Source organism: Equus caballus, chromosome 26 (genome assembly GCF_041296265.1).
Source record: "Equus caballus isolate H_3958 breed thoroughbred chromosome 26, TB-T2T, whole genome shotgun sequence".
Taxonomy (NCBI): Eukaryota; Metazoa; Chordata; class Mammalia; order Perissodactyla; family Equidae; genus Equus; species Equus caballus.
The window spans coordinates 36,126,108-36,144,480 of NC_091709.1; the positions used below are offsets into that span (position 1 = coordinate 36,126,108).

Here is an 18,373-nt window from a genome sequence, read left to right on the forward strand (position 1 = left end):
AGTGCCAGGACCTCCCACCCTGCCACGGTGCCTGGGCCTCACACGCTTTCTGGTCACACTGCCCGGTCCTCACGCACTTTCTGGTCACACCGCCTGGTCCTCACACTTTCTGGTCACACTGCCTGGTCTTCACACACTTTCTGGTCACACCACCTGGTCCTGATACTTTTCTGGTCACATCGCCTGGTCCTCACACTTTCTGTTCACACCATCTGGTCCTCACACAATTCCTGGTCACACCGCCTGGTCCTCATACTTTCTGGCCACACTGCCTGGTCCTCACAAACTTTCTGGCCACACCACCCGGTCCTGATAATTTCTGGTCACACTACCTGGTCCTCACACACTTTCTGCTCACCCCGCATGGTCCTCACACACTTTCTGGTCACCCTACCTGGTCTTCACACTTTCTGGTCACACCACCTGGTCCTCACACACTTTCTGGTCACACCACCTGGTCCTCACACACTTTCTGGTCACACCACCTGGTCCTCACACACTTTCTGGTCAGACTGCCTGGTCCTCACACACTCCCTGGGTCATACCACCCGGTCCTCACATGCTCACCCAGGACGCTGAGAGAGGCGCCATAGGCCCCAAGGAGCACTGCGAAGTGGCTGCTCTCACAGACAGAGGGGCACATCCTCACCACCACCGACATCAGGTCCACCAGCGCCTCTGGAAGAAACAACATTGAAAAGCACAGCAGTGCAGGGGTGCGTACATTCAAAGAAAAGCAGACGAGGAAGCACTTCAGGGAACACTTAAATACCGGAAACACGCTTCTCTGAACAATGCTGGGCTCAGGACTGTGCCTTGTCCCTTCCCCACTTTCTCCTTTTTTTCCATAAACACATTTTCACCATCATCTCTCTTCCTAGCCCTGGACACAGTCAGTCTCTCCTCACTCCCCTTGCAAATTTAAGCCACCAAAGATTTTCAAACTTGAGCATTTTCCCCATGTTACCAAAATCTCTAACATTTCCACTTCTGCCTGAATAGAAGGGTGGAGCTTTTTTACTTTTTCTCCTACCCACGCAGTAACTTGGTAATGGTGCTCTTCAACTGAGGAGGTCATTACAGGCGGACCTTGTGGCGATTTCTAATGGTTTGGGGATGTTAATTTTGCCTCTGAGCAGAGTGTGGCTTCACGAGGGCAGGGCCCTTCAGACTGTCCTCTGACGTCTCCGCAGCCCACGCCAACCTCGGGATCACAGAGCTGAGGCACATGCTCACTGCACGGAGCAGGGGAGCTGAAACCTGGCTCCCAGAGCTCCCGCAATGAACCGCCAACAGGAACGCTGGAACCCTCTGCTCCTGACAGAAGTTTCCAACTTCCCACTAAGACATTTCATGTAACTAAACAATTTCTCTCAGGTCAGACGCTCCTCCTAACCCCCAGATTTGAACCTGTGCCTACGATGTGGCAATAAAACTTAACCACGACTCCCCTATGCCAGAACAGGCTGTGAAGAGATCTGCATGCTGTGTGATTCTAAGTCAGAAGAAACATTTCTTGAACTTGGATTTGGCAGAAACAAAATATTCTAACACCGTTTTGGTATTGCTTCCTTATCTCTGAAAACACATGGGCACTAAGCTTTGGGGCACAGCTAGCTCGATGAAATCAGGAAATCAAATCTCTGCGTGAAACGGGAGGGCAGGGATGAGGAGCCACCTTTGACACGAGGGTCTGGGTTTTCCTCCTCTTCAGACCTCAGCAGAGTTGGCAGAAACAGAGAATGCTGTGTGAGCATCATGTGGACCATGCGGAGTGGGATGAGCTTCGTGCCCACAGAGCTTTCTGGAAGGTACAAGAGCTGTATGGCAGCATGGAGGGCCTTCAAAAATGTATGGTCCTGATACCGAAATCTAGGAGGCAAAGATCAAAGGGGGAAAGAGCTTCATAAGGGGGAATTTTATTTCACAGGAAACAATAAGAAAACTGTTTTCCCTGCATTTTATTAAGAAAGTTTTCCAACACCCCACAAGGTTGAGAATTTTCTAGTGCACAGTCATACACCCATCATCTAGACTCTCCTGCTGCCACTGCATTATACTTGCTTTATCACACACCTGGCTATGAACCCATCACAGGGGACACTTCTGAAAACTAGGAGCAGATGCAGCAAATTTATTTTCTTGACAGGGCAAACACCAAACGAACTTCCTGGTGAGCTGAAATGCCAGGAGGCAACAGAAGAGCTGAGCCTGAATAAAGATGACACTCCCTGTCCCCAGCCCACCTTGCCAGTTAGCCTCCCTCCTTCCTTCCTCCTAGCTACTCACAACTCCCATCGAATTGTTCAGAAGCCTTGTGTGTCTTAAACCCCTTCAGAACCCAGTGAAGGACCGAAAGGATCATGCTCCAGGAAAAAGAAGTTTTCCAGTAATATGTGAATAATGTAAAGAAGCGCTTTGCACATAGCGGGCATTCTAGAAACATGAATTCATCAAAGACTGAAAGAAATGTCATCATTTCATGATGGCAGTCTACAGTTGTCATGAACCTGTGACCTACCTTCACTTCTTTCTCTCCTCCTGGGTGGACTATTTTTCTGTTTCAAGTTGATGAATAATCAGGGACATGAAAATTACAGGCTCAATGAAACATCGTTTCATGACTATCTGACTGCCAAAAACGAGTCTGACCATATCAAGTACTACTGAGGATGTGAGGAGAAAAATGAACTTTCACACTGTGTGAGGTTAGCTCAGAAAGAGGGGAGCGCAAATCGAAAACGGGGTAAAACTGAAGCTGTGCCACACTAACAGCCAGCAAGGGGCCCCTCGCTGAGAAAATCTGGCACAGGGCACCAAGAGACACGTAACATTCACCACAGGAATGGAGGGGGAGGGAAGGAGGCAGGAAGGAAGAAGTGGGGGAGGAGCTGTCTATCGGTAGGGGACGGCTAAATAAACTGTGGTTCAGTCACAGAATACCCCACACTGGTCACAACAAGTTAGACCTACAGGTATCGACATGGGTAACTCAAAAACACGTGAGTGCAAAAAAAGGACACATAAAGGGATAGATTTATGTAAAACGGTAAACACACTAAACAATGTCATTTATTGTTTAGAGACACTGACAAGTCGCCAAAGTATAAAACCATGCATGGCCATGACAAAGCTCAATCCAGAAGGGGGACACGTTTGGGCGAGCGAGGGAAGAGAATAAATTAGGACAAATATAGAAACTGTCATCGTGTATTAATTTTGCATGCTGCTGTATTATTCTCTGCACATTTCTGATTTTTAAAAAACATTTCGTTTTGTAAAGGCTGTACCTCTCATCATCCTTAGAAGCACGCAGCCTGGCAATGGGCAAATCATCGAACCTCTCCAACATCACACATCCTGCGTCTCTAAAACGGGCACAGCACCTGCTCCGCCGTGTACATTATGCTAATAACAAGCTACAAAACCGGGTCTGCATCATCGATGACATTCACACCCTTACTGAATCGCACCAAGAAAACAAAATCGACTTACTTGAGTCCGGCCTTCACAAATTTCTGCCAATCACCAGGATCAACTTCATTAAGTGAATTCTATGAATGAAATAAGCGAGAAATATACATGGAATATCTCAATTAATTTAAAATAGAGACCATGCAATTTAAATTAGAGTCATTTAGTAAATATGGAACATAGTTGCTTACGCAATCCACAAAAGCATGCTGTCGTTTCTTACTTTGATCTTTTGAAATTGTTTTACTTTCGCTGGTAGCTCTGTCATTTTATTAGCACATCTCTGATCACCAAATGAGCAAAAGAAAGCTTCCTAATAGTGCTGTTATTTTTCCTTTGTCCACCATGTCAGACAGCACCCTTTACGACACACAGGTCCAGCCACATCCGACTGCTTAAACACGTGATGTTACATCTACCCAGGGAGACCTCTGCACCACTGACAGGGCCAGTGCAGGCCCACGGTCACTGATGTGGGAAAAAAATCTCCAAACAGAGCGTTACGTTAAATCAAGAGGGGTTGTTTTGGACAGAAGGGGACTGACTGGGAGAAAAGCACAAGGGACCTTTCTGGGATGATGAAAATCTTCCTGGACAGGAGTGTGGGCACAAGGAAACATGTCCTTGTCAACACTGTACACTTAAGAGCTTGTATCTCACAATAAGAGAATTATACCTCAATTACAAGAAAAGGGCTGGTGTGGGATGCCGATAGTGGGGGCAGCTGTGTATGCTTAGGGGCAGCGGATATATGGGAACTCTGCACTTCCACTCAATTTTGCTGTGAATCTAAAACTGGTCTAAAAAAAATCAAGTCCATTAAAAGAAAAAAAAAGAGAGAGCAAGAAGAGTGGGGTAAAGAGGGGGGCATGCCCGCAGAGCGCACATCCCTTCAAGGGCCCTGCCCGTCACTCACTTGAGCCAGCATGCTGGGTGAGGGGCTGACAATGGAGTGGGAATGTCCACCATGACCAGTGGCCGGTGAGCCCAGCACCCCCTCCTCTACAGCTCTGCTCTCCCCAGACCTCAGGGACATTCCTCCTCTTTCCTAGTTCTGCTGTTTTGGGTTCCCATGCGCCTTAAATCCACAAGCCCATAACAGAACGAATTAATGCTGAAATACTGGTTACAGAGTCTCAGTACACCTACACAGGCACACTGCTTGATCTATAACCTACAAATGTATTTATTATACACTTACTAAGTTTTACTTGGGGTTATTTTCCTGAGGATTACTTGGGTTCAGAGTTTAAATATAAATCACAGCCTTGATGACTTCTAATGCAATTTTACACTGTGCATTGAGGAATAACTCATACGCTAGCCTTCAGGACTTTAATTATTTTTGTGCAAAAATATAATATTTTTTTAAAAAAAGGACACGTTAATAAAAAGGAATAAAGGCCAAAAATAGATAAATATTTCCAAATCTTATGAAAACTTGAAACTCAGAGCCAAGAAGCTCAGAGAACCCAAAGTATAGAAAACTTAAAAAAAACTACACCAAGGCATATCATAATCAAATTGCTTTATGCAATGTAAAGAAAAAAATCCTAAAAACAGCCAGACAAAAAAGGCATAATGCACAGAGGAACAAATATGACAGATTTCTTATGAGAAAGACAGTAAAGCAAAATCTTAAAATGCATAAAGAAAAACTGCTAACCTAGAATTTTATACCCTGTGAAACTCTTCCTAACTCATTCTGAGGCCAGTACCGCCTGATCCTAAAGCCAGCCAAAGACATTACAAGAAAATACAATTACAAACTAATATCCCTCATGCACACAGATGCAAAAATTCTTAAAATATTAGCAAATCAAATCTAACAATATATAAAAACAATAATATATCATGATCGAGTATGTCTATCCCAAGAATGCAAAGTTGGTTTAACATTCAAAAGACAATTAATATAATTAACCTCATTAACAAACTAAACAAAAAACAAAACCATATACCATCTCAGTAGATGCAACAAAGCATTTGACAAAATCCCACATCCATTCCTGATAAAAGATAGCTCATTTCAAGCCTTGCCCCCACCTGCCACTTCTGCTCCTAGACACGGCCCCTCTCATTTCCCACCAGGCTGCACTCATACCACCTGGCTTGGAATGTGTCTGTAAACCTTAGTTTGTCTATCTCAGTCTTTCCCTTAAAAATTTAACCAGGATCTCTAAGAAAAGACAAGACACCTACCAACAGCTCATTTAATCTCAGCAGCATTTGCTTCTCTTGATCCTGGGCATTGTCATTGGCTTGCTGGCTACCAGTGAAAGACATGATCAGCCACTTTACACAGGACTCCAGCAGAGTCTTTTTCCAGGTGTGCAGCTCTTCTGCCGACCCTTTCAGGGCTGCTGTGACAGAGTCAGCCACGATCCAGCTGCAGCATAAGACAAAGCCACAGAGTCAGAGGGAGGGCCTAAATCTCTGGTTTTACGTATAACCCAACATTACAATGGCCATATGGGAAAGATGTTCTGAGTCCTACTCCCTATGCTACTCAAGCACAGGAATTACAGGGTTCCCCCACCCCTTACTCAAACATCAAAGATGTATCAGAATTTTTACAACAGGGGGAAACAACAGACGCACCAGAAAAAGGATATATCGTCCAGACTTTGTCCAAATCAGGCTATCACAACCTCAGCACTACTGACAATCTGAGCCAGGTGATTCTTTAGCAGGAGAGGCTGTCCGATACATTATAGGATACTTTGCAGCACCCCTGGCCTCTACCCGCTAGATGCCAAAAGCAACACCCCCACCCATGTTGTGACAATAAAAGATGTCAGACGTTGCCAATTGTCCCTGGAGTGGGCAAAATCAGCCCTGGTTGAGAACTACGGCTCTGAGGGAATCAGAAGCATCCATCTGCGCTCCAGCCAGGATGCTGGAAGAAGAGTGCTTGTAGAACTGCCTTCTCACCCACCAGCAGGTCAGCAATGCAGGCATCTTCCATTAGTTCAGAAATACTACAAGGAAAGGTGAAGCCAAGAGGGGTAGAGCCAGCAAACATGTGAGCCTTCATACCTCCTGTGACTGTTTGGAGTCTGAAGCAAGCTGGGCAAATGGTCCATGAGGACACCGAGGTCCTTGGCTCTTGCAAACGGGACCAGCTGGGCCAGGATCTCCTGATGCAACCCAGACTTGGGGGGCCCGTCAGCACTGAGAAGCCTGGCCTGCAACTGCCTCCACAGGGCCTTCCTCAAGACGGGAATGACAGCAGAGGACACTGGGCAGAGACAAAACGGAAAGGGAGCTGCACACCATGGTGTGCTGGACTTGGCGCATACCAGCTCATAAGAGCTGATGGCTATATTTTAGGAATCTGTGACCTGTGTGATGTCACACTGGTAGCTTGAAATTGGCCATGGCAGGAATACTGACACCATGGAAACTGGCAAATGCTACAATCAGCCTCCCCGGAGAGGCAGTTATTAGGCACTGAGCAGCTCACCGCGGGTCACCTCTCGTCAGTCAACCCTCTGACAAGGATTCTGCAAGCCGGTGGCCCTGGGCGTAACCCCTAGCTCGAAAATCATGATGGGATGGTGAGCACCAAAGTTCCGCACTCACACAGGATTCGTTCTTCACAGGCGTGGGGACAGGAGAGGGTTGTGAGGAGAGGCGCATGGAGGACCACTGACTGAAAGGCACCCTCCTGCGGGCGCGCTCTTACTTTTTCAAAACCTCTGTCATCGCTGATATGAAGCTATGCAACACAGAGGCAAAGTGGTGAGTGAAAAACCATTCATGCATACAAGGAAGAGGAATTAAAATTAACCTGAGGTGATTGAGAAGTGCCTCAGATCTGAAACCTGATGGGTGGGAAGAGAGAGCTGGGCCCAAGCTGTCTCGACTCAGCATCAACTCACCAACGCTTCCTGATGGCGGGGCAGGTGGGACCGGACAAGGGACAATTATCCCAAATGACCTCCTCTATGTAACAAGGCCCAGGGACCCAGCTACTCCCCCTCACCCACCCCCAGGTTCATGTGGGTAACTTGTCATTGATGGAAGCACGGGGATGACACCTCAAGAGACTGAGGGGCAGGGGCTGGCCCAGCAATGTACTGGCTAAGTTCGCACACTCCACTTTAGTGGCCTGCGGTTCAGTGGTCTGGGCGTGGACCTAGCACTGCTCGTCAAGCCACACTGTGGTGGCATCTCACATAAAATAGAGGAAGACTGGCACAGATGTCAGCTCAGGGACAATCTTCCTCAAGCCAAAAGAGGAAGATTGGCAACAGACATTAGTTCATGGCCAATTTTCCTCACCAAAAAAAAAAAAGAGAGGGAGAGAGAGAACAAGAGACTGGGGGGAGGGGTGCTGAGTGAGAATTCTCTTTCTCAATCTTCAGAGCTGGGTCAGATGCTGTAGGAGAAACAGAAGCAAACCATACCCCAGAACGTGAAGTTCCAGGGTTTAAAAAGAGACATGTAGTTCTACCTCCTCAGGCCCTCCAACTTAAAATTCCCGGCTGCCCAAAGTCACACTTTCCCCTACCTCCTGCTGGGCGCGTGAAGTGTCCCTGAGTCCTACACTGGAGGTACACGTGGACGAGGGGGAGGAAGTCGTCGAGGCCCTCTCGTAGGCAGTGCCCCGTGCCGGCCTGCCAGCACCACAGCTCAAACCGCAGCAGGTGGGTACAGCTCTGCTCGAGGAGCAGGGCAGCGATGCTGAGGGACGCCTGCGTCCGCCGGGCCAGGCAGTAGTCGAGCAGATGGACCCCGACCACGGGGGCCAGCACAGGCTCTCTCTGCAGAGTGTGGAGGAACACAGCATCCAGCTCGTCTACGGCCAGCGTGGGGAGCAAAGCCCCCAGGCCTTTCACGTACTCGGAGGCCCAGAGGAGCTCGCCGCTCAGCAGCTGATCCTGGCGGCCGCCGGTCAACAGCTGGACCAGGGTGTTGCCGAGAATGTTCAAGCGTCTCTCCTTCCTGGGGGACTTCACGGGTTGGTGGGCCACCAGGTGGGCCTCGGGCAGGGTCAGCAGGGCCAGGATGACCTCTCGGAGCTGGGCATCCTCCATGTATGGATGCAGCCCCTGCAGGGCCTCGAGCTGTGGCAGGGTCTTTGGTGGTGACGTGGCCGGGCCCGCCCTCCTGATTCGCAGCTCTTTCAACACGCTCTGGGTGATGGCCTCTGAGTATCTGGCCAGGAGTCCCAGCTGACCAGTGTTCCGGAGGATCGGGGCGCTCACCATCAGCAGCTGCAGGACCCCGGCACTGAGGTGGCCTGCCAGGAGCTTCACGAGGACGGGGCTGAGGGTGTGCGGAGGAAGGGCCTGCTGCTCCAGGGCCAGGTACCAGCCCTCCAGTGTGGGATGTCTGAGGATGGCCACGAGCACCTCCTCCAGCGTCTAGAAGATAGTGACAATGTACGACCTCACACATGGCCCTGGGCCCGCGGCTGCCCTGTGAGTATTCGCTGTTATGAGTAGGACAGAGAGCACAAAGCAGCTTTCCTAAGCCATCCCATCCTCAAGTTTAAGTTTCAATGCCCATCTCAGAGGTGCCTAGAGCACTCCAACCCAAGCCCAGTCAAACCTGTCACCCAATCGTCGTGCATGTCCTCCCCTGTATGGCCAGGAGGGCTGGACTGTGACTCGGCCAGTGTGCCCCGCTGTCCAGCAGGCAACTGATGAATTCAGACTGACTGACTTTACTGTGCAGCAAACTGCTCTTCAGTCTCTGAATGCAGAGGCCGGGCCAGGCAGAAACGCCACAACGTGATGAAGAGCAATCATGTACTGGTTTCTCCTTAGCAGCCCTGCTCTCCTAAATACACCACACTGAAGAATGTGGGTATCAACTGACAGCTGGGGGGGCAGCGAACAGAGAAAGAAGAAACCCCATGTCTGGGAAGGTGGACTCAGATTAAACTGCTGTGAAAGTCCACAATCCAGAACGGAAGGCATCCCTGACATTACTTTCAGAAGAAGACTGGGCCCCAAGTGACCCCCTGAAAAACCAGCCCTGGCCCCGCCACTGAGTTCAAACCGCTGAGCACAGAGCAGCGGAGCGCCATCGCTGAATTAGAGGAGGAGTGGACTCAGTTGTTCTAAGCAGCCTTGCCGAACACGACTCGTAGCCAACAAAGCTACAGCAGTCCCCGGGGAGAGGAATAAATTTTATTATTTACTCATCAGGGAGAGAAAGAGGGGCCTATCACACTTTCCAACCTGAGCTCTGCCAAACAAAAAGAGCTGGGCACGAGGCCATGTTAGGACCACTGTGCCCGTCGACTGGCCAACAGGGGGTCCTGCAGCAACGGGCAACTCCCAGAGAGACCTCCTGGAGATCACAGGAAGGAGCTGTGTGTCAGACTGCCAAATGAGGAACGTGTTTGCTTCCAGAACCCAGTAAAACAGGTCAAATGGCAAACTGTGAGAAAGACTTGCCCCGCCCCAATTAAACAGGCTGCTTCACAAGACAACGGCAGGAGAGAAGGCCGGCTCTTCCCAGAGCAGTGAACTCGCCGTGTGTATTTACTGTGAAGGGCCTCACCACCACTTTTATTCAACATAGGCTGCGACTATTTAAAAGGAAAATAGTCACTGAGTTCTCAAGAGGCTCCCACCACACAGTGAAGGGAAACTGCTTAGGAGGGCGGGTGTGAGCCGAGAGAACCAGACCGAATTCACCCCCGCTCATCTCTGGGCAGAGGATTGGGGGGGGGGGTTTACTGTCTCCTCAAGTCTTCTGCATTTCCCCATTCTCCTGCAATGGACACGTATTTGTTTTCAATCGGCAGTGGAGGGACAGTCAGTGTCCGTGACTTTACAGGAAAAGGCCAACAGGAAGGAGACCCACAGAAGAGGGTGGCGGTACCTTGTCATTGGCCAGCTCCAGCGAGGCCATGGACTCCATGTCCAAAAAGAGGTCGGATTCAGCCTGGGCGGCCTCGCACCTCTGCTGGTTCTGGGCGTCCAGCTGCTCACAGTGGGCGACCAGGCTCCTGAGGAGATCCAGGAGGAGCTGCAGGCGGGGAGGCCCCGCGCTTCCGCCCAGCTGTGAGGACGAGAGCCACACCTCAGACCAGGGAAGGGCTAAGTCACCGAAACTGCGACTGCCGAGTCCCTCTGACCAAAGGGTGCAATGTTACAGACAGGAATTGCGGAGGGAGGTGGGCTAGAATGGCAACTCCTGTACACGCAGGATTTGTGAAACACCAACACCTTCGCTCATTCTCAGTAAGAGACATGTCCTCCTAAACCCTGATGAAACATACAGGTTTATTTTGACCAAAATAAGGGGAGAAGGCCCACCTCAAAACCTAAACTGAACATCTGTAGACACATCGGGGACAGAAAGCTCGACAATGATCTAGTGAACTAAACTCAGGAGAGAGAGGGGACAGCTGGCTGAGCCGCTGGTCCAGTCGCTGTGGGAAGGCTCCGTGCTCACCAACAGCTGCCCCAGCGACACAGTTTGGCTGCACCAGCCTGTCTGTGGCTGGGAAGGGCTTCGCTGAGCTTGCACCTACGGCCTGGAGAAGATGCGCCAACTGCCTCTGTGTTCTGCTCCAGGGCATTGAGGAGCATGAACAAGCCCCCTAGAGTTACGGGCCTGCCCCGTGGCCCTGGGCGCATCAGTCACCACCCTCTTCATGTGAGGAACAGGTCAACAAGGTGACCCCAGGACTCCAGCAGTACTGTCGCTCAGTTTGGCCCCGACCCGGAGGAGTTCACATCCTCTGGAGGTGGAGCCCGGGAGCACACGTGCCGCGGGGCAGGGTAGGAGCACGGCTCACCTGGCTGAAGCTCTCCACGGTGCTCCTGACGTAGAGCAGCAGCTGTTTGGCGGCCCGCAGGCCCTGGGGCAGTGGGAGGCGTGGGAGGGCGGCCCGCAGCTGCGCCTGGACCCGCTCGTCCAGCAGTGCCCCCTCGCTCTCGTAGGCCGTGCGCAGCAGGGTGGCGAAGGAGGGGGCCGAAGCCTCCCGGGGGGCAGGGCTGCCCGGCGTCTGCAGCGGCTTGGGGAGACAGCAGCAGCGCAAAGAGGAGACACATATGAGCACAGGGGAAGAAATGCCCAGTCCACCGGAACAGGCACAGGTGACACTCATGACCAGGGGACATGTCACAATAATCACGTACTAATACTAAAATCAATGTGGCCACGAGGCACTTTATTTAATTAATGAAGTCCGGATATTATCCGTCACACCTATCTTCCTCGAGTGTGTTAACTCGCAGGCACTTCCGCAGGGAGGTGTCCACACACCATGGAGGAGACACTGCAGTCAGGAGCTGCGTGTGACAGAGACGGGATCCGACTCACAGGAGTCACGGTGATTAACCCCTGGGAACGGGGAAATCACGGCCTGTAAAGAGCCGGCGCTGTAGGCGGCATGCCTCCCCGAAGGCCCTCCCCTGGAGCCTCGGTTGGAACAGTGTCTTGCTCTGAGGAGATGACAATGGACAGAATGAGGATCAATTCCTGCAGTCATTCTGCCTCAGACGGAAGCTGTTCATCTCGCCTGACACAATTCCCAAACTGCCTTGTTTGTTTACCCCACATGGCTTTTATAACTCCAAACACTCCCTTCCTAAGGCCAAAAACACTAGGCTGTGCGCCCAGAAATTCAGTGCGTCTCAAAATGGGGTCCCAGGACCAGCAGCAGCATCCCCAGAAACTTGTCACAAACGCAAATTCCTGGATGCGCACCCCGCTGCGGAATCAGACCCTCTGGGGGTGGAGCCCAGAGACCTGTCTGAAGGAGCCTCCAGGGAACTCTGCTGCCCCTCAGGGTGAGAACCACTGCTGCGACCTGGGGAGACCTGAGCGCCAGGAGGCACACACTGAACCGCCCACGGCTCCCCACGAGCTGCTGGGCGGCTATAACCGACTCGGAGCCCCAGCTGACTAAGCGCAGGAAGGCGGCCAGAGCTGTGAAGGGTGTGAACCCTGGAGCCTGATGGCCTGGGCCAAATCTTGACTCCACCACTGACTGATTGGTGGTGGGGGAAGGAAAAAAACCCAACCACTCTGTGCCTCAGTTCCCCCATGCATATAATGAGGATAGCAAGAATCTTAACCTCCTCCCCAGCTGTGAGGATTAAATGGCTTAAAACACACATGGTACACTTCATACAAAGCCCTGACAAACAGACATGCAATCGATCTAAGATCCTGTTACCAATATCATGAGACAAGGAGGGCCTTAGCTGCCTGCTTTTTCACATGCAGCCAAAACTGAACAAATACACAAAAACGCACACCGAAGAGTTAATTCCTTGGGCCACTCAGCATTCGTAAATACTCTGCACTGGAGCCAGAACTGCAGTACCGCATTACAAGAATGTAGTCCCTACCAAAAGAAAATACTTTCTTCCTTTTCTTTTTTTTTTGTGGTGAGGAAGATTAGCCCTGAGCTAACACCTGTGCCAATCTTTCTCCATTTTACGTGGGATGCCACCAGAGCACGGCTTGATATGCGGTGCTAGGTCCACGCCTGGGATCCAAACCTGAAAGCCCCAGGGCCATTGAAGCAGAGCATGCGAACTTAACCACTATGCCATGGGGCTGGCCCCCTTTCTTCCATTTTTTCACTTTCCCAGTCTGAGCAGAATGGAGCCTGCTGAGGGTGTCCGGGGCCAGGTCTGACTGCTGAGCACGAGAAGTCTAGGGGCATGCTAAGGCCCGCAATAGAGGGCTACGAGACAAGTGTGCACAGATCACTCAGTGAGGAAAGGAGAGAAGGCAACCCCCGCCTCAGAGCCGGAACGTGATGTGCCACTTATGCAGCCGGTGGGAAATGAGATTCTGTGGCACCACGAGCCCTCTGTGTCTCAGGCACATCAGCTGAGCAGCAGTGATGGCCCTCAGCCTCCTCTCCTCTGCAGGGAAAATCAGGAGGCTAAGAAACTTCACCCTGTAGGCTGCACGGCTGCAAAGCCACACGGCTGTGGCACAGCCAGCTGGGGACCCTGGAAGAACCCTCCAGGCTTTTCCAGGAAAGGCCTGGCTTCCACGGGAGCAGCGACGGCCGCAGCTCACCAAGGCCTCGCGGGCTGGCTCTGGGATCCAGAGGCTGTAGTATCTGCTGAACCAGGACAGCTGACGGCAGCAAGGCGGGAGTGGAGGCTCTAACTTGTCATAAGCCTGAAGCAGGAGACACAGAGCCAGAGGGTCTCTCTGGGTGTGGAGGAGGTCCGTGAGCACCCCCGTCAGATACGCCACGATGCTTTCTCCTGCAAGGAAACGAGATCAGGGCAGGGAGCGGCGTGCTGTGATCCGTGGATAACGCCAACTCCCACACATATTCAAGACCCAGAAGAACTCATAACCGCTCCCCAGGGGGTCACAAAACCACACTGGAAGGCACATGCTACACTGCAGACTGCACCAGACTCTGTTTTATTTAAGCATACAGTACACAGTCAGACTTCAGATCCGGAGGCCCAGAAGTGGAGACCAGGCACAGAAGAGATGAGGCAGAGCCACTGGGACCAGGACTCGCTTGGTGCTCCCCAACCCGTTTCCTCTGCCTTGGCACGTAAGCCTCCCTTGAGGTTAGGCTGGGACCACATGACTGGTTTAGCCACTTCCAAGCCTGGCCCAAACACCCATGCTTGACTGTCCACTCTCTCTTCCTCTTCCACAGTGACCTGGGAAGCCATACATGGAGATGGCCCAGCTCAGGAAGGGAGCAGGCTGGATCCCTGAGCTACTTCCTGGAGGAGAGCCACCCAGGAGAGCAACCTGACCTGTACTGGACTATGACAAGGCCACGAAAGAGACCTTTGTTCATTAAACCACTGACATGTTGGGGCTTCTTTGCTACTGCAGCAAAGCCTGAGCAGTCCTGACTATTTACACCACTGGGATCTGGGAGCACTTCCTTGGGTCTAAGTTGTCTGGATACCCAGCAAGTAGGAAGAACTCACACCTTAGCACCAAGATATCGACAATAAATGCTGAAGAAAAAACATCGGTGTCACAGCAGCTGTCTGTGCAGCCATGCAAACGCGTTATTTCAGATGCATCCCTCAGATGACCCATCTCCCAACAGCCTCACCAGCCTCCAGATTCCTATGCCCGCAGGCTCAGCTCCACCGGCTATGTGGCCTTCACTTTGTGGGTCTGAACCCTGCTGCTTTGGGTTTTTAGCAATTATTTCCAGAGCCCCTGGAAGCCCGCCTCCTACCCCATGCAGACCAGCCGGCCTGACGCACCCAGAGCATGCTGACAACACACAGGTACCTGCTTCACTTTCTGTCCCAAGAAGCAACTTGTTCCTGGCTTCCAGGGCTGCGGGGACCACAGCACTGAACGGGAATGTGAGCAGGATCATGTCTTCGTTCAGTAAGAATCCGATCTCCTCATCTAAGCCTTCGCTGCCCTCCACCAAGACATCCACCATGTCGAGAACGTCTGAGACAGAAAGGGGGGAATCACGCCAAGCAAGAGCCAGAACCCCTCAGTGAGGAAGGGATAAACAAGAAAATGCTTGCAAAGAGACAAAAAAAAGCTGAACTTCTCTTGGGGGAAAATGCTTAACCGAGTTTGATTCTTCAAAGATGAGGGCATTACCTATAAAATCTTAAGATCTTTGCCAGGCAAAATGCAGGATACCCAGCTCAGGTGACAACAGGTTGAAGTTTTCTCAGGTGACACCGAGAAGTCCAGAAACTAACCTGGATATTCAGGCAAACAACACAAAATCTGAGAAGCCAAACAGTCTAAGCTGAAAGCACAGACGAGGGCCAGAGTCTGGATTCACATTTTGACTTTGGTATGTACTTGCTGTGTGAGGTTGGGCTGATTACAGCACCTTTCTGTGCTCAGGTGCCTTAGTGATGTATGAAGTGAGGATAACAACACACCCTGCTTAGGGTTGCTCATGAGGCTACGAGTTAAGATGTGTAAGGAGCTTAGATCAGCACCCGGCATAAACAATGCACAAAGAAAAACAATGCAGCAAAAAGCTCTGTACACACTTCCCATTACATGAACAAACTCGGCGATTTCATTCCACAGTAAGCCGATCTTTGAGGCAAAGAGATGGACGTCAGCACCCTGCACAAGGCTTTCACGCGAGTCTCCTTGTCTGGCTCTAACGTGCCACCGTGGCTCCATCTTCAGAGCCCTGAGCAGCGCAGGAGGGCCACCTACCATCGATGTGGGAGACAGGGATGCTGACATCATCCGCGTCCTGCTTCGTCACTGTGGCCTGCAGTGTGCTGGCTTCTTGGACAAAGTCAGATGCTTTGTCCGTGTATGAATAGGGATTTGCCACCAACGTCAATAAAACCTGGGCATTGAAGAGTCAAATGGGAAACATTTAGATGGTCACAAACGAAAGGAAAAAATGCCCAAAAATGCCACTGGTGAAATAACGAGAGGAGCTCAAATGGTAACAGGCCTTAATAAGGACAATAGGTTTTCTGCCAAGTTTTTTTGTGTTTTACTTTTGGTTATAGAATTTTTTAAAAAATCTCCTTTTAGTATAAACCATTGCTTTTAATAGCACTCTTAGTATACCACTATTCCCTCATGCAAGAACAAATCCCCAGAGGGAAATTAAATAGCACAGAGTAACATATTCCTATTTTACAGATTTTAAAACTGAGTACGTTCTGATGTCTCAGCAAGAACTAGGAAGTAAGCTGGGGAGAGAGGCCTTTGGTGCTGGTGCATCAAAAATGCCCTGATTACGCCAAGGCCCACTGGGTACAATTATCCTGAACATGCTCCTTCACACAGGAAATACGTGCTCACGCGTTCCAAAAACTGAATCACGGTTTCTCTCTCCTCCTCCTGGGTGCTGTCCAGGTGCTCCAGCCACAGCTCCAGCTCCCTCCAGGTGTGCTCAAACACGCCCGTGTCCCGCAGGATCTGTCAGGAAGCAGACACCGGCTCGAGAGTCAGGGTGGACCCCGTGCTCTGTGGGATCTGCAGTGGTTTGTGCTCCGGCCCGCCAGAGAGCCACGGAGCACCGGGCAGGTCAAAGTTCCATCCACAGTTTACTCTAAAAGCTACTCCTTCAAAACAACACTCCCATTGTTGAGGGAAACAAGGAAAAGAGACCACACGGGGCTCTGTCGAAGAGAACATAATCCCGTCTTGCCGGCTCTTACTCCTTTTCTTCAACTCCTAAATAATACAGAGTGGGAAACATCCACCTGTGACTCAGGAGGCTGATTTTTCACCTGAGTTTTCACAAAGACCCAGGGAAACAGGCAAGACTCGACCCCTCACAGCTACTCAACACTCCACCTGTATGACATTCTCCAAGATAACGAACCAACCAAGTCCAATCATCCCGGGGTGGCCCTCAAGACTCAGGCTGGGGGCAAGAAGTGCCCTCTGTTTCTAAGAGAACAGAATTTGTTCTGACTTGAGCCTGAGGGGGTGAGAATATGACACCCCAAACTGCCCAATGACAGAGACTCACCGTGGGGTCTGCGCAGCCCCACGGCACAAGCCCTGCAACAGAGGGCACCAAAGGCAAAACCGATCGTGCCCAGGCCACCCATCTGCAGTCGGTGACCATGACATCTGGCTGGGGTCAAGTTCACACCTGCACAACCTGGAAGGAAACAGTAACAAGTGGAGGTCAAGACCCAGACGTTCATGTCCTCCAGGCGGCTCAGGTGAGAAGGTTAAAGGGCAGCAAGATTATCAGCACTTCAATGAAAGGTTGAAACCTTTGCACCCTAAAAACGGTGAATGTGATTTCCATAGCACCCCTCAAGATGCTTGCTGCAGAGCAGAAACAAGGAACTCAATCTCCCACTGCCACGCAAGACCTGACGTAGCCCTGGAAAATGGGCACCAAGTACAAGAACAAAGAGAAGCAGACGGTCAAACTCCTCCTTCCCTTCTGCAGATTTTGATGACACCTGTGCTGTGGGTGATGGTCAAGGTCAAAAGGCTGAAGTGGGCTGGCCCTGTGGTGTAGTGGTTAAGTTTGTGCACTTTGCTTTGGCAGCCTGGGGTTTTGCAGGTTTCGATCCCAGGCACAGACCTACACAGCACTCATCAAGCCATGCTACGGTGGTGCCTCACATACAAAATAAAGGAAGACTGGCACAGATGTTAGCTCAGGGCCACTCTTCCTCAAGCAAAAAGAGGAAGGTTGGCAACCGATGTTAGCTCAGGGCCAATCTTCCTCACCAAAAAAAAAGGGGGGGGGGGGCTGAAGCCCTGGAGAATGCCCAGCGTGGAGCTGGGGAAAAAGACACTGTCTAGTCAACAGTTCCTCAGAGGCCAGAATCTAATATTTACTTAGCCTACAATGTGGGAGGTATGACCTACTACTTTATCACATGTAATCTTCTCCACAATCCTACGGTTTCATCATTCCCATTCTCCATCGGAAAACTGAGTTCAGAGAGGTTAAGTAACTTGTCCAATGCCACCCAGGATGTGGCAGAACCAGGACTCAGATCTAGGAAAAGGACTTCCAAGTGCATGCTTTCCCCTGTACTTCGCCCTGATGCCTCTTGGGAACACAGCCACGCTGAAGACATGACAAACTTAAGCTGCTGTAAAGCCTTTTTTTTTTTTAAAGATTGGCACCTGGGCTAACAACTGTTGCCAATCTCTTTTTTTTTCCTGCTTTATCTCCCCAAACCCCCTCTGCACACAGTTGTATATATCTGAGTTGCACGTCCTTCTAGTTGTGGGATGTGGGATGCTGCCTCAACGTGGCCTGACGAGCAGTGTCATGTCCGGGCCCAGGATCCAAACCCTGGGCCACCACAGCGGAGCGTGCAAACTTAACCACTTGGCCATGGAGCCAGCCCCTGTAAAGCCTTTTTTTTTTAAAGATTTTATTTTTCCTTTTCTCCCCAAAGCCCCACAGTACATACTTGCATACATATTTTAGTTGTGGGTCCTTCTAGTTGTGGCATGTGGGACGCTGCCTCACATGGCCTGA

The 18,373-nt window shown here is 50.8% G+C and overlaps 1 protein-coding gene across 5 annotated transcripts in view; it reads right to left on the reverse strand.

Annotated features, from left to right (window-relative positions):
• The window catches only part of URB1 (URB1 ribosome biogenesis homolog), a 69,420-nt gene that overhangs the window by 23,548 nt on the left and 27,499 nt on the right, over positions 1-18,373 (reverse strand). For all 5 annotated transcript variants that reach the window (XR_001379856.3, XR_011432993.1, XR_011432992.1 and 2 more), the window contains exons 16-27: positions 16,210-16,326; positions 15,604-15,742; positions 14,692-14,862; positions 13,486-13,679; positions 11,240-11,458; positions 10,318-10,497; positions 7,991-8,846; positions 6,514-6,715; positions 5,677-5,863; positions 3,496-3,554; positions 1,679-1,872; positions 568-678 (exon numbers count right to left, since the gene is read on the reverse strand). Coding sequence is in view for 2 of the 5 variants with exons in the window: in XM_001498676.6 (XP_001498726.3) it covers positions 568-678; positions 1,679-1,872; positions 3,496-3,554; positions 5,677-5,863; positions 6,514-6,715; positions 7,991-8,846; positions 10,318-10,497; positions 11,240-11,458; positions 13,486-13,679; positions 14,692-14,862; positions 15,604-15,742; positions 16,210-16,326 (2,629 nt within the window). In the remaining 3 variants the exon portion in view is untranslated. The remainder of the gene's footprint in view (positions 1-567; positions 679-1,678; positions 1,873-3,495; positions 3,555-5,676; positions 5,864-6,513; positions 6,716-7,990; positions 8,847-10,317; positions 10,498-11,239; positions 11,459-13,485; positions 13,680-14,691; positions 14,863-15,603; positions 15,743-16,209; positions 16,327-18,373) is intronic.